Source organism: Notamacropus eugenii, chromosome 7, assembly GCF_028372415.1.
Source record: "Notamacropus eugenii isolate mMacEug1 chromosome 7, mMacEug1.pri_v2, whole genome shotgun sequence".
NCBI lineage: Eukaryota > Metazoa > Chordata > Mammalia > Diprotodontia > Macropodidae > Notamacropus > Notamacropus eugenii.
In genome coordinates this window covers 48,183,676-48,198,801 of record NC_092878.1, presented here as the reverse complement: position 1 = coordinate 48,198,801, position 15,126 = coordinate 48,183,676, and the positions used below count along the sequence as shown (strand labels likewise).

The window sequence follows — 15,126 nt, the reverse complement described above, 5'->3', positions numbered from 1 at the left end:
CACTTGGGGTGCCATATCCTTTCATGTGGATGCTTTGTCCATAGGAACATAAGTTTAGTTGCTTATATTTTGTAAGGTATTTTGTGGTTTGGGGGTCTAGATTTTTTGAATTATTTGTTTATTTAGTTTTAATTATTATTTAATTTTATTATCTTTTTTGCCCCCAAAAAGTCAAGGCAATTTACCTTTTGCCCGGTGCAGTTTTCATTTATGATTTCTTGAAATATAGTTCTGATAAAACAGGCTTTTTAAAAGCCTATTGTGTTTCAAATGGAGCTACTTGACTTTCAACCCTAATCCCTGTGGTTTTCATTGAATGGTCAATAAAAGGTCCCAGTCCAAGTCTCCCTTGGCTCTTTGTTTAGCTTTTAATGTCTTAGAATGAGCATAAATAGAGATTATTTTCTGTTCTAGTCAGAAACTTTGATGGTTTCCCCCTCCCAAATGGATACTTTTGTGATGGTAAATTAGGGCATCTTTTGTCTCAGTTCTTACCTAGCTCTTAGTTATTGCCTGGACCTTACCTCAGTCAAACAGAGACCTGGGAAACACCTTAATTTAGAAAGGCCCAGGTCACCCCACATCCTGCACCATCCTCAGTCATCTTTACCTTGTCCTGCCTTTGGACTTTGATGACTCTAGAGGAGAGAGTGAGGCTCTTAGCAAAGGCTTAGCAAGAAGTCCAAGGCACATTCTCACAGAAAGACATCCATGAGATGAATGAGAAGTATAAGGGTTGTAATATACACAGAGTGGTATATTTTTCTCCTCAGTGTTGAACATGGTACCTGGTACATAGTAAGCACTTTTTGATGCTGAGCATTATAAATGCTTATTGGCTAACTGGCCCATTCTCAGCAATACTGTTTTGAGAAGAAAAAAAACCCTCTGGATATGTTTTCTTCTTTTCTCATTTTCTTCCTTCCTTTCACTCCAGGTATCCACAGTGTCACAGGCAGTTATGGATCTGAATAATACAACTGATTACTTGATCATCATGACCACACTAAGAAGAAACATGAGTTTCCCTGCTCCCCCCTTGGGAGCTAACCTGGTGATTGTCCTCTCATCCATCTCATTCACTATTGGTATCATAGCCAATGGCCTTTATCTATGGGTGCTAAGATTCAAGATGAAAAAGACAGTCAATACTCTTTTATTTTTCCATCTCATTCTTTCCTATCTTGTTTCTTCACTGACTGTGCCTTTCAAGATCACCTCCTACCTTCAAGGCAATCACTGGAGCTTTGGGATTGCCATGTGCAAAGTCGTCAATAGCACCTTCTCCTTGGGGATGCTGGCCTCTGTTTTCATTCTCTCTGCCATCAGTCTTGATCGCTACATTCTTACATTTCATCCAGTATGGTCACAGCAACACCGAAACACCCGTTGGGCTTCCCTTACTCTCAAAGGGATTTGGATGCTTGCTGCTGTTCTCAGCATTCCCTACCTGGTATTCCGGGAGACCCAAAAAGACACAAATGGAGTAGTGACCTGCAAAAACAACTATGTTTTGTTCAATAGCCAGGAGAGCCAGTCATTGAGGAAAGAAGTCCATGTGACCTTATTCATTAGCCGCCTCTGGCTGAGTTTTCTTCTACCTTTACTCACCATTATATTCTGTTATGCTAGAGTAGTCCAGAAGATGAGGCAGAGGGGCCTGATCAAGTCTAGCAAACCCTTTAAGGTTATGGTGACTTTTATAAGCTCTTTTTTTGTCTGTTGGATGCCCTACCATGTCTACCAGGGTTTACTAATCAATGAGACTCACACGCTGCTCATAAAACTAACTCTAATACTTACAGGCATTACTGTCTCATTTAACACTTTCTTTTCTCCCACATTTTATCTATTTATTGGGGAGAACTTCAAGAAGGTTTTCAAAGACTCTATCATCGCTTTATTTGAGTCAGTTCTACATGAAGAGTCCTCCTTAGAAAAATCCTAAAATCTAAGTACAATAAAGTCAGTTTAAATTGTGGATCCCCAAGCAAAAATAACAGAAAAGGCTTTCTTCCTTTTTGTTCATCCCAAAATAAATATATCTTCTCCCAGAGAGAGTTCTCTTTCTTTTTTATTTCTTTTTTGGGGGGATGAAAAGGAAGGCTCAGTTTCCTGCAATTTAAGGTCAATATTTCTGGCTTTGTATCAGTTGTTCCAAAAGACAAACAACAATTGACATTGTAAATAAACTAAATACCCAGCTGTGATTCTATTTGAGCTACTTTTGTGTAATCTTTGACATCAGGACTAGAGAAATACTGACTCTTAAATGTCACTGCTAGGCGTAGATCTCTATTTTTATTTGGAGTATCCTAGCCATAGAGAAATTGACTGGAGTTCTCTCTTTCACAGTTATTTTTCTAGGCAGCTCCTGAACTCCATTACTGGTGGAGATGGCTGCATAGACAACATTAACAATAGAAGGAGCTGTAATTTTTCACTTCTTTTTTTGTGGGTTTTTTTGGTCTGTTTTCCTTTACTACCTGACTGATATGGAAATATATTTTGCATGATTGCACAAGTATAACCTATATCAAATTGCTTCTATCTCAAAGAAGGAATAGGGGAAGGAAGAAAAAAGGGAATTTTAAATTCACAATTTTTTAAATGTTAATACTTGTTTTTACATGTAATTGGGAAAATAATTTATTATTAAAAGGACAAAAAAAACTCAAAGATGGGGAAACTTTATTAAATAAATAAAGACGTATAGAGAATAAGTACATTCAAAAGATCACAAGGGAAGGGAGGGGGGCAGACTGAGCCCTATACCAGACTTGCACAACCTGCAGCCAGCCAAAGGATTTCCTCTACATACAAAGAATGTTTTCCTTGACATTTTTTGTGGGCTACCTAAAATCCTTTGGTAAGCTACAAGCAGGTCATAGGTTATGCAGGCCTGTTCTAGACTCTAGGGCTCAAAAGTACCTTGGCAATCATTTAAGTTCATCAGGTCAGCTTGAAAAGGTACTTCTCATATGAATTCCAGCCTATTTCGACACTCTTTTCCTTGGACTTTTGCTTGACCTTAGACCACACTTGCTTATTTTCTTGGGATCCTGATGCTACTGTATTGACATACTCCTGGGTCATGGGCACCATTTTTGACTTTACCCCATGCCAACTGTCACTTTATGACAAATGACCCTTCTGCCAAAGACATGGGGTGGCAGGGAGCTTTATTTTGCTTCTGGATCCTCACTACTAGAACTGTTACTCCTACAGATTGTCCTGCATGGTTTAAACTGCATCACAAACTATTCTATGGGATAATTGTAGCCCAAGCACTTGACTGGACCAATAGCTGGCACCATCCTCAGGTGTGGCATGAAAAACATAGAACAAAAGCAAAATTCAGCATGACTAGAACAAATCATTCAGCCTAACTCCGTCTTGAGTATGTAGATATTCTAAAACCTCCTTTAACTATAGATTGATTGAACTCATTAAAAGGTGGTACTAAAAATGACCAAGCACAATTCTGAAGGACTCATAATGAAAAATGCTATCCATCTCTAGAAAGCTAATGGATTCAGAGTACAAACTGAAGTATATTTTCTTTTCTTTATTTTTCTTTCTTTCCTTTTCTTTCTTTCTTCTTCTCTGTCTCTGTCTTTTTGTCTCTGTCTCTGTCTCTCTATCTCCTCATCTCTTTCTCTTTCTTTTTTGGACATGATTAATGCAGGAATTTATTTTGCTGGACTATAAACATTTGTAATGGGTTTTGTTTATCTAGCCTCTTCACTGGGTGGAAGATGGGAGGATGAGAGGGAAATATTTAGAACTGAAAATTTTAAAAAATTGAATTAAAAAAAAAAAAGACAGAATGTAGAGCCAAGATGGCTGAGTTATTCCAAATTTCCCTCAAAACAACTTTAAAATTTCATTTCAAAATGAATTTTGATGTGGTATATCCCCCCAAAAGATGGGGTAAAACAATTTTCCAGTCCAAGACAACCTAAAAGGTGTATCACACTAGGGTGAGAGTGGAAGGCAGTCCAGCATAGGCAATGCCCAACAAGATAGCAACAGGCTCACCTAGGCAAGCCAGCAGCAGGCCTTGGGGGCAAAAAAATTGGCAGCAGTGTCTTCCAGAGCTCTCAGTCCACAGATGCTAATTGAGTCAGACAACTGGTCAGGAGTTTACCAACATCTTCTTGCACTAGGTAAAGGATTCTGTTGCATTGCATATACAGATTCAGTATACAGTATACAGATACAGTAGTGCTGGGCTATAGTTCCAAGGTGAGGAGGAGCACTAGCACAACAGAGCTTACAAGCCATAGGTTATCAGGGACCCCGGTCACAGGTCTATAAAGGAAAAGAGTCCATGTGTTTGCTCACAGACCAGAGCACAAGTCTGGAGAGTAGTAAACACATCTCTCCTTACAGCATATTACCTTGTAAGAACTGAAAACTTACAGTTCTCCAGAACTAGTTCTGAAAACAGTTTCACAAAAAAGCTAAACCTTGGGTCAGTTCTCCTTCCATCCCAGGATCAGAATTCAACTTAAAATAAGCTTAAAAGTCAAGAAATAGGGTAGAAAATGAGCAAAAAAAAGAAACTGACCATAGAAAGTTATTATGGTGGCAGGGAAGATCAAAACACAAATTCTGAAGAAGACAACAAAGTCAAAACTGCTAGATTCAAAGGGTCAAAGAAAAATACAAATTGGTCTCAGGCCCAAAAAGAAGTCCTAGAAGAACTCCTAAAGGATTTTTAAAATGAAATAAGAAAGGTAGAGAAAAAATCAGGAAAAGAAATGACAGTGGTGCAAGAAAATCATAAAAAAGAGCCAACAGCTTGGTAAAGAAGGCACAAAAAAATTACTGAAGAAAAAACCATCTTAAAATCCAAATAGGCCAAATGGTAAAAGAGGCACAAAAATCCAGAAGAGAAGTCCTTAAAAAGGAGAATTGACCAAATGGGAAAGGAGGTACAAAAAGCTCACTGAAAAAAATAATTTCTTAAGAACTAAAATTGGGCTAGTACAAGATAATGACTCCATGAGACATCAAAAAGAATGAAAAAATAGATGTGAAAATAATATGTGAAAAAGATGTGAAAAAATAAATGTGAAATATCTCACTGTAAAAACAACTGATCTGGAAAATGGATTGAGGAGGGATAATGCAAGAATTATTGGACTACCTGAAAGCCACAATCCAAAAAAAGAGCCTAGATATTATCTTTCAAGAAATTATCAAGAAAACTTCCCTAATATTGTGTAACCAGAGAGTAAAATAGAAACTAAAAAGAATTTACTGCTTAGCTCCTGAAAGAGATCCCAAAATGAAAACTCCCAGGAATATTATAGTTAAATTCCAGAGATTTCAGGTAAAGAAGAAAACACTGAAAGCAGACAAAAAGAAATAATTAAAGTATCAGGGAGCCACAGTCAAGATCACAAAAGATTTAGCAGCTTCTACATTAAAGGATCAGAGGGCTTGAATTGGATATTCCAGAGAGCAAAAGAGCTAGAATTACAACCAAGAATCACCCACCAAAGCAAGACTGAGTATAATCCTTCAGGGAGAAAAATGGATATTCAATGAAATAGAGGACTTTCAAGCATTCCTGATGAAAAGACAAGAGCTAAATAGAAAGTGTGACTTTCAAATACAAGAATCAAGACAAGCATAGAAAGTAAAATAGGAAAAAGAAATCATAAATGATTCAATAAGGTTAAACCATTTATATTCCTACTTGGGGAAGTGATACTTATAACTCCAGAGAATTTTCTCATTATTAGGGCAGTTAGAAGGAGCATACATTGACAGAGGGTAAAAGTATGAGTTGAATATGATGGGGTGATACATAAAAAATTAAAAAAGGCATGAGAAAGAGGGATATACTGGAAGAAGTGCAAAGGGAGAGTTAGAATGGGGTACATTATCTCACATAAAAGAGGCACAAAAGAACTTTTACAGTAGAAGGGAAGCTGGGGGACTTGCAGTGGGGGATACCTGAACCTTACTCACATTAGAATTGGCTCAGAGAGGGAATAATATACACATTCATTTGAGTATAGAAATCTTTCTTGCCTTCCAGGAAAGCAGGAGTGGAAGGGAGTAAGAAAAGACATGGAGGCTGATAGAAGGAAAGGATAATGGGGAGGGGGGGGGGGAGTGGTAGTCAGAAGCAAAAGATTTTTAAGGAGAGACAGTGTGAAAGGAGGGAGTAGGATAAATGAGAGGGGATGAATAAGATGGAGGGAAATACACAGTTAGCAATCATAACTGTGAAAAAAAATTTTATAGTAAAATTCTCTGATAAAAGCCTTACTTCTCAAATATATAGAGAATTGAGTCAAATTTATAAGAATACAAGTCATTGCCTAATCAGTATTCAAAGAATATGAACAGGCAGTTTTCAGATAAAGTAATCAAAGCTATCTATAATAACTGAAAAAATGCTCTAAATCATTACTGATTGGAGAAATGCAGATTAAAATTACTCTGAGGTACCAACCTCATTTTGAGGTATCAAATTGGCTAACGTGACAGAAAAGGAAAATGATAAATGCTGAAGGGGATGTGAGAAAACTGAGACATTAATGCACTGTTGGTAGAGTTGTAAACCAATTCAGCCATTCTGGAGAACAATTTGGATCTATGCCCAAAGGGCTATAAAACTGTAAAACTATAAAACTGCTTTGAACCTGTAATGCCACTCCTAGGTCGGTATCCCAAAGAGATTTTTTTAAAAAGGGAAAAGGATTGATTTGTACAAAAATATTTGTAGCAGCTCTTTTTGTGGTAGGAAAAAATTGGAAATGTAGGAGATGCCAATCAATTGGTGAATGGCTGAAAAAATTGTGGTATATGATTGTGATGGAATATTATTGTGCTATAAGAAATGATAAGCAGATGCTCTCAATAAAACCTGGAAAGATTTACATGAACTGATACAAAGTGAAATGAGCAGAATCAGTAGAATTGTACTACTATACACAATACCAATAATATCGTATGATGTTTGATTATGAATTACTTAGCTATTTTCAGTAATATAATGATCCAAGACAATTCTAAAGGACTTATGATGAAAAATGCTATCTACCTCCTGTAAAGTTAACAGGATATAAGACCTCTCCACCCATTAATAGGCCTCACATGGAACCCTGGTGCAGAGCCACACCTTCCCAATTAAATGTTGATTTCCAAGCTACTTGACACTAGGCCAATCAAATGCCAAGTTTTTGACTAGAAATACTGTATATTGTACTGCTTGGAGGGAAAGGTGTGGGAAGAGAGAGAAAGAGGCAGAAGGAAGAACTTGCCTAGAGGAACTTGCTCATGGGGAGGTTTGATGGAAAGAAATGTTGGTGCTCCCTGGATTAGTAATAAACACCTCTCTAAATCTCACCTTCTGGTATCACTATAAGGATGTTTCAAATAAATATTTTGATGTTGTCTTGGAAGAAAAGAGTTTATTATATTTTGCAAACAAACCCTGGGAATATGTATGCATATTCATAGCAACTACTATGGGTATTGCATTGGCATTACACCTCCAGAAAAAGAACTGATGGAATCTAATGTAAATAGAGGCACACTTTTTAAACTTTCTTTATCTTTCTTTATTTTGGAGGATGGTGGTGATTGTTTTCTCTTACAACATGACTAATATAAAAATATGTTTTGCATGACTATACATGTATAACATATCAAATTGCTTGCCTTCTCAGGGAGGGGAGGGGGAAAGGAAGAGAGAGAGAGAGACAGAGAGAGAGAATTGAGGACTCACAATTTTTTAAAGTGAATTTTATCAATCCATTTTATATGTAATTTGGGAAAAAAATATTAAATTTTTAAGAACAAATTTAAAAAGAAGAAAAAACATGTTGTTTCAGTCAAAGATGCAAAGACAGGGGACAGAAGCTAAGATGGGCCCTATGTTGGCAATATCCAAGTGGATTTGCTCTCCTCTCTTCACTTTTCTGGCACTATTCTCTTCTGGATTTCCTATCACTTAGGGTCTCCTTCAGTATCTCCCCTGTTCTCTCCTTTTGTCCTCATCCACCATAGCATAGATGTTCTCCAAGATTCTGTATGTAGCCCTTTCTCTTCTTTTGCTGATTTCATCCATTCCAGTGGATTTAGCCCTCACTTCCATCTGAACACAAAATAAATCATGGGCCACATATGCCATCACACCTACTGGCCCTGCCTAGGATGCAGCAGCATCACTGTCCAGAACAGCTAACCCTACTCTATGCATACCCCAGAGCAGAGCTTCTTAAACTATGGGTCATGACCCCACATGAGGTGGAAAAAAAATCTTGCAGGGGCAGAGCCAAGATGGTGGAGCAGAAGCAGGGATGTGCTATAGCTCTCCCTCCAAACTTCCCAAAAAGCTGTAAAAAATGACTCTAAACAAATTTTAGAGCAGTGGAAGCCACAAAATGACAGACAGACTGAAGCAAATTTCCAGCCTAAGACAAGCTGGAAGGTCAAAAGGAAGGGTTTATTGCACCAGGCTGGGAAGGGAATGCAGCTTGACATGGGCCACACCAGCACAGAAGGAGCAGGAGCAGAACTTAGGGGAATGAATCTTAGGGGGCTGCTGCAGATTCCAGGCTTCTCAACCCATAAATAATAAAGACAGCTTCAAAGGTCTCTCACCTGGCTGAGTGGGCAGCACGGTCTGGCTCCAGCCTCAACATTGGCCTGGCTCCAGCTCAGCCCCAGACCCAGGGTGGCAGCAGCAACTGCTGAAACCTGAGGCTGCTTCTGCAGCACTCCACTTAACAAAGCTCAAAAGTCAAGTAACTGGCTGGGAAAATGAGCAAAGAGGGGGAAGAGAAACAGACTAAAGATTCTTACTTTTTTGGTGAAGACTATTTTCTTACATCATTGGTGATGAGGAAGATCAAAACAAACAGTCAGAAGATAACAAAGCCAAAGCTCCTGCTTCCAAAGCCTCTAATAAAAATATGAATTAGTCTTAGATCATGGAAGAGCTCAAAAATGATTATGAAAATCAAGTAAGAGAAGTAGAGGAAAAATTGGGAAGAGAAATGAAAGCAATGCAAGAAAGTCATGAAAAACAACTCAACAGCTTGCTAAAGAAAACTCAAAAAATGCTGAAGAAAAAAAACACCTACAAAATTAAACTAACACAAACGGGAAAAGAGGTCCCAAAAGTTAATGAAGAGAAAAATGCCTTTAAAAACATAGACCACAGGAAAAAGAGGTCCAAAAGCTTACTGAAGAAAATAATTCTTTAAAAATTAGAATGGAGCAAATGAAAGCTAATGACTTTATGAGAAATCAAGAAATTATAAAACAAAACCAAAAGAATGAAGAAATGGAAGACAATGTGAAGTATCTCACTGGAAAAACAACTGACCTGGAAAATGGATCCAGGAGAGACAATTTTAAAATTATTGGACTAACTGAAAGTTATGATCAAAAAGTAGCCTAAACATCATCTTTCAAGAAATTATTGAGAACTGCCCTGATATTCTAGAACCAGAGGATAAAACAGAAATGGAAAAAAATCCACCAATCCCCTCCTGAAAGAGATCCCAAAAGGAAAACTCCTAGGAATACTGTAGCCTAATTTCAGAGTTCCCAGGTCAAGGAGAAAATATTACAAGCAGGTAGAAAGAAACAACTCAAGTATTGTGGAAATTATAAGGGAGTTATTAAAGTTGAATTGTTTATATTTCTACATGGAAAGATGATATTTGTAACTCATGAGATCTTTCTCCACATTAGGATAGTTGGAGGGAATAAACATATGTATCTAAATAATATGTATATTACATGTATGTATGTATGTGTGTATGTGTGTGTGTGTGTGTGTGTGTAGAGAGAGAGAGAGAGAGAGCATGTGCACAGGGTGAGCTGAATATGAAGGGATGATATCTAAAAAAGAAAAACAAGGGTTAAGAGGAATGTACTAGGAGAAAGAGAAAGGGAGAGGTAGAATGTAGTAAATCATCTCACATAAAAGAGGAAAGAAAAAGCTTTTACAATGGAGGGGAAGAAGAGGAAGGTGAGAGGGAATAAGTGAGACTTCCTTTCATCGAATTTGACTTCAGGAGGGAATAACATGCACACTCAATTGGATATGGAAGCTTATCTCACCCTACAGGAAAGTGGAGGGGGAAGGAGATAAAAAAGGGGGGGATAAGAGAAGGGCTAGTAGATTGGGGGAAGGGGTAATTGGAAGCAAACACTTTGGAAGAGGGACAGGTCAAAAGAGAAAATTGAATAAATGGAGGGCAGGATAGGACAGAAGCAAATGTAGTCTTTCACAACATCACTGTTTTGGAGGTCTTTTGCCTCACCACACATGTATAACTTTTATCAAATTGTTTGCTTTCTCAATGAGGGTGGGTGGCGCAGGGGAAGAGAGGGAATGTGAAACTCAAAGATTTAAAAATGAATGTTAGGTGTTGTTTTTACATGCAACTAGGAAATAAGATATATAAGCAATGGGGTATAGAAATCTATCCTACCCTACAGGAAAATAGAAGGAAAGGAGATAAGGGGGAACAGGGTGATAGAAGGGAGGGTAGATTGGAGGAAAGGGCAATCAGAATACATGCTATCCTGAGGTGGAGGTAAGGGGGAGATGGGAAGAAAATTTGAAGTAAAAAATTGAATGCTGAAAACTGAAAATAAATAAATTCTTTCGGGAAAAAAAAAGAAAAAATCTGGTAACAGTAAAAGATTTCTGAACATGCAAGGAATTAATTGAATTAAAGTAAATGTGTAATGAATCCAAGATGTTTCTGGCAGTGCTTGCCCATTCTGAATCCTGTGATTCCACTGCAGCCTTGGTTCTGAACACACAACATCCACAATTTGCACATGTGCATATCATCGCTATGTGCAGGGCTAACCAATGCTGCCAGGAACACCTCAGCTCAGATTTGAGACTATTGCATGTTAGGAATTGTAGTGTTTTTACTGAACATACAAAGTTTTCTGATCTTATAGAAACATAATAGTTTAACTGAAGAAATTAAAGACTTTTAGTATTTTTCTACCATCATTCCTGAGCATGTAAGTATCAAATTAGCATATCTTTGGATTGTATTGTGTTAGAATGTTTGACTTTTAAAAGTTCTGTTATCTCCTTTAACAGAAACACATTTAATTGCAGCAAGTAAAGACAAAAGCCCATTAATAATATTTCTCCACCACCATCACCTTCTGTGTATATAAGCATGAACATCAATTTTTAAAATTAAGCACAAGCAAATGTAATTTCATAAACTAAAGCTAGTATTTACTTGAGAAATTATTAGCAATATTTATTCATATTTTAGGACAAAAATATTTTTTGGTTATGGATAAATGACTAAATTTAGACAGAAGAAATAAAAATCCTGATGACAATGTCACAGAATCTTTGCTACCAGGTTATAGTTCACCTAAATTGACAAGAAAAAGACAATATTTCAAATTATGTTTCCAATATGAATTTACTTCTAATAATGATGATGGTATATAAAAACCTCTTTGCCTAATTTGTAATGAGGTTTTACTGCAGGGAGCCAAGTGATAAAATTATATGTATACCAAAGAATTGTTTTAAAATAAATTTCTTTATGATTTGTTATCAGTAAATGTTTGATGTGCATACCTATTTTATACACCCAAGGTCCCATAAAAATTTCTCAGGTGAAAAGGGAGTGGAAAAAGCTTAAGAAAAAAAGGAAGAACCAAGAGGACAGCTCCCTAAGGTTCTGCCCACTCTATCTATTTATCTATAACCTAAGGAAAAGGGGAAGCTCAACCTAAGGGAAAGGGGAAGCTGTTTCCTAAGAGAATGCCAGCAAACCTGCCCCACATTCCATATACAACTTATCATACAAATGATTATCAAATCTAAATGTTTAATTTTGACTTCTTACCCAAGTGCCAGGTTTACATTTCCAATTTTTTACTAAATATGTTCATCTATATGTCTCTCCAGAATCTCAAGCTAAAAATATACAAAACTTAACCTCAAAATCTTTCCCCCAAAACCTGTCTCTTCCTGACTTCCCAGGTTGTATTTCCAGCACCACAATTTCCCTCAACATCAAAGATTGTAACTCTTAGAAGCATCTTTACTTCTCTCTCACACTACTAATCCAATCTGGATTCAAATACTTGAAAGTCTGTGACCATGAAGTTGTGTACAGAAACTAACTTGACTCCTGCCAAGATGACTGCCAAGCAGCAGGCTGACAGTTCTTCTACATAGACAACAAGCTTGCCTTCATCTTGCTTCTACATCCTACAGATGTGAGGTACTCTAAGTCACTACCTGAAAAGATCTTAGCCTAAAAAGGCCAAGGTCTCCCACTGCATCCTGGGTCATCTCCAGTCATCCTGATGAATATCTGGTCCCTGGACCCAGATGGCTCAGGAGGAAGAAGTGAGTCTGGTGACTTTGCACAGCCCTCCCTCACTCAAAACAAAGTCAAGTGCAAGTCATGTCATCATTTCTCTGATGTCATGGTCCTCTTTGAAAACAAAGGATGAACACAACACTACTAACCCTATTAGCCATCAAGTCTTATTTGACTTCCCTAATTGGAAGTAACCTCCTTCAAATCTCATATAACCTAACGCATCAATCATGTAATTTTGTGCATTATAGTTATCTACGTTGGTGCCTTATCTGCCTGTGTCTTAGGTGGTTTTTTTTCCTCAGCAGTTGCTTTATTTTGACAGTTATGACAGTCTTCCTGATTTGAGAAGATACTGATAGATGAATTTCTACATATAGACATAAAGCTAAGAAATGGCTTAAGCCAGTATTGTTGTTACTGTTGTTATTGTTGCATAATAAACTTTCAAGGACCATTCTCATTTTGGGACACTTCCTAAGCAGAAGAAACTTTTGCATTAATTATGACTTTTTGTAATTCTTTCTGCTTACACTTAGAGCTGGGTCAGACATCAAAGATGCCAAGGTCATCCACAGCATCGCAGGCCATCACCAGTCATCCTAACTTCTTCTTGCTACTGAACTTCAATGAGTCTGAAAGAGAAAGCAAGGCCAATGATTTCATGCAACTCTCCCTCACTTGAATCCAATCCATGGACAAGTCAAGAAGTCATCTGCGATGTCTTGTGATAACCTGTGGTCCTCTTCAAAAATGAAGGACAGACAACAACTTGCCTATCCACTACCCAAGTTCAGACCCTCATCATCACTTAACTAGATTGGACTTCAAGTCTCATCAAACTCCAATTTATCCCCCACACAGCTGCCAAAATAATCTTTCTGAAGCACTTGTTTACGTTGTTCAGTCATTCTCAGTCACGTCTGACTCTTCCTGACCCCAGTTGGGATTTTTTTGGCAAAGATACTGAACTGGAGCAGTTTGCCATTTCCTTCTCCAGCTCATTTTACAGATGAGGAAACTGAAGCAAACAGGGTCCCACAGTCAGTAAGTGTCTGGGCCAGAGTTGAACTCGGGCAGATGAGTCTTCCTGACTCCAAATCCAGTACTCCATCTACTGTGCCACCTAAATGTCAATTTTCTAGAATGTTGTAGAATGTTCAGTGACTCCCTATTGCCTCTTGATTACAACACAAACGCCTCTTTTAGATACAGAAAGCCTTAGACAATTTGGTTCCAATTTGCTTTTGTTTGATGGTACACATCGTCCCATCTCCAGTACTCCACATTCTACCCAAACTAGACTATTTGCTTGCCATATTTTGCATTCTATCCCATAGCTCTATGTCTCTGCATGGGTGCTCCCCCACTACTCTCAATACGTACTCCCTCCTCTCCCCCTTTTAGAACCCCTTGCTTCTTTCAAGTCTCGGCTCAGATACCACTGTCTATGAGAAGATTTTCCCGGTAACCTTAGTCATTAGTGCTGTCTCCTCATTCTGAAACTATCATCTGTCTACATGTCATACCCACCCCCCCCCTCCAATAGAATGTAGCCTCCTCACAGATCAGGGAATGTTTTTGTTTTGTCTTGTAACTTCAGCACAATGCACCGTGCCTTACATAAAATGGGCTTTTAATAACTATTTGTTGGATAGGATTGAATTAGAAATGACCAGATCCCACAAAGATAGACTCCTTCATACCTCGTACACTTCCCCTTCTCAAAAGCTTCCCAGAGTTCCTGTCCACATATTTTATCTGTGGAACAACGGTTTCAGTTATGAGCTCTGCTCAACGCACAAGACCTTCGCCAAGAAAGCGCATACAACATAGGGAACATAAATATGGACACTGGGGGAATAAAAAGAAAGAAGAACGGTACTGCTCTGCCACAAGGAAGTATCACACGGTTTCCCTTAATATCTCTTCTTCTGATACAGGGTAAGAGCCATCAGCAGTATTATACTCATAAGGAGCCCAGGAGTTGCAGGGATACTTTTGCCCTTGGGGGTTTGGGGGGAAGCAGCAGCAGCTGATTCCATGATCTCATAGCCCTGCTGCCTTGCTTCCCTGTTTGTAGCAATACTAAAATAACAAATTGCTGTAAGTTCTTTTTACTGTTGTACCTTTCCCCTGAACTACCTAATTACTGGTTTTGCTAATTCTTATCTTGTGCCTGCATGCCCAGACCCTATTTGCTTCTTTGCTGTCAAAAACTTCTCTAGTGTATACATATCCTAATGTGCTCTTTGCCTCAGGATATTTTTAAACTCATATATATTCATCCTGCATCTCTAGGTTCCTATCGCTGCAGACCTCTACACTGACAACAAACTGCTAACCCTCCCTCACACTGCCCAATAGCAACCAGTCTTAGGTCTATGGTATCAAGAAGGCAGTTTAGAATAATGGACATGCCATGGGCTCTAAAGTCAAGAGGATCTGGGTTTAAATCCTGCTTCTGAGAGCTACTGCCCTTGTAACCTTGGGAAAGTGACAACTTCTTTGGTCTTTCATTTCATAATCAATAAAATAAGGGGGTTGGACTAGATCTACTCTGAGATGCCTCCTGACTCCAAACCCATAATCCTAAGCTTTCAATCTTCCAGGGCACCTTAGTACCATGAAAGATTTCTAGCTACCCTATAACAAGGGTCTCCTTCCTGACATGTTCCTCAACTCCAGCACAGGGTCCCTGGGATGGGGGCAGGTTGAACAAAACAATCTCCCTCCATAGCATTGCTAAGGCAAAAGAGACAAG

At 38.3% G+C, this 15,126-nt stretch overlaps 1 protein-coding gene and 1 long non-coding RNA gene across 2 annotated transcripts in view; one reads left to right on the top strand and one right to left on the bottom strand.

The window, feature by feature from the left end:
• LOC140513149 (uncharacterized) overlaps positions 1–15,126 on the bottom strand; it is a 67,810-nt gene that overhangs the window by 7,216 nt on the left and 45,468 nt on the right. The window contains exon 6 of the long non-coding RNA XR_011970084.1: positions 12,896–12,997. This is a non-coding gene — a long non-coding RNA (uncharacterized lncRNA). The remainder of the gene's footprint in view (positions 1–12,895; positions 12,998–15,126) is intronic.
• On the top strand, positions 944–2,277 carry GPR33 (G protein-coupled receptor 33). The gene has a single exon (XM_072622370.1). It carries the CDS (start codon positions 962–964, stop codon positions 1,946–1,948), a length of 987 nt encoding a protein of 328 aa, XP_072478471.1. The 5' UTR covers positions 944–961; the 3' UTR covers positions 1,949–2,277.

Excerpts from the sequence above, each read along its gene's own strand:
- GPR33 (XM_072622370.1), top strand. The coding sequence starts at position 962 with ATGGATCTGAATAATACAACTGATTACTTGATCATCATGACCACACTA.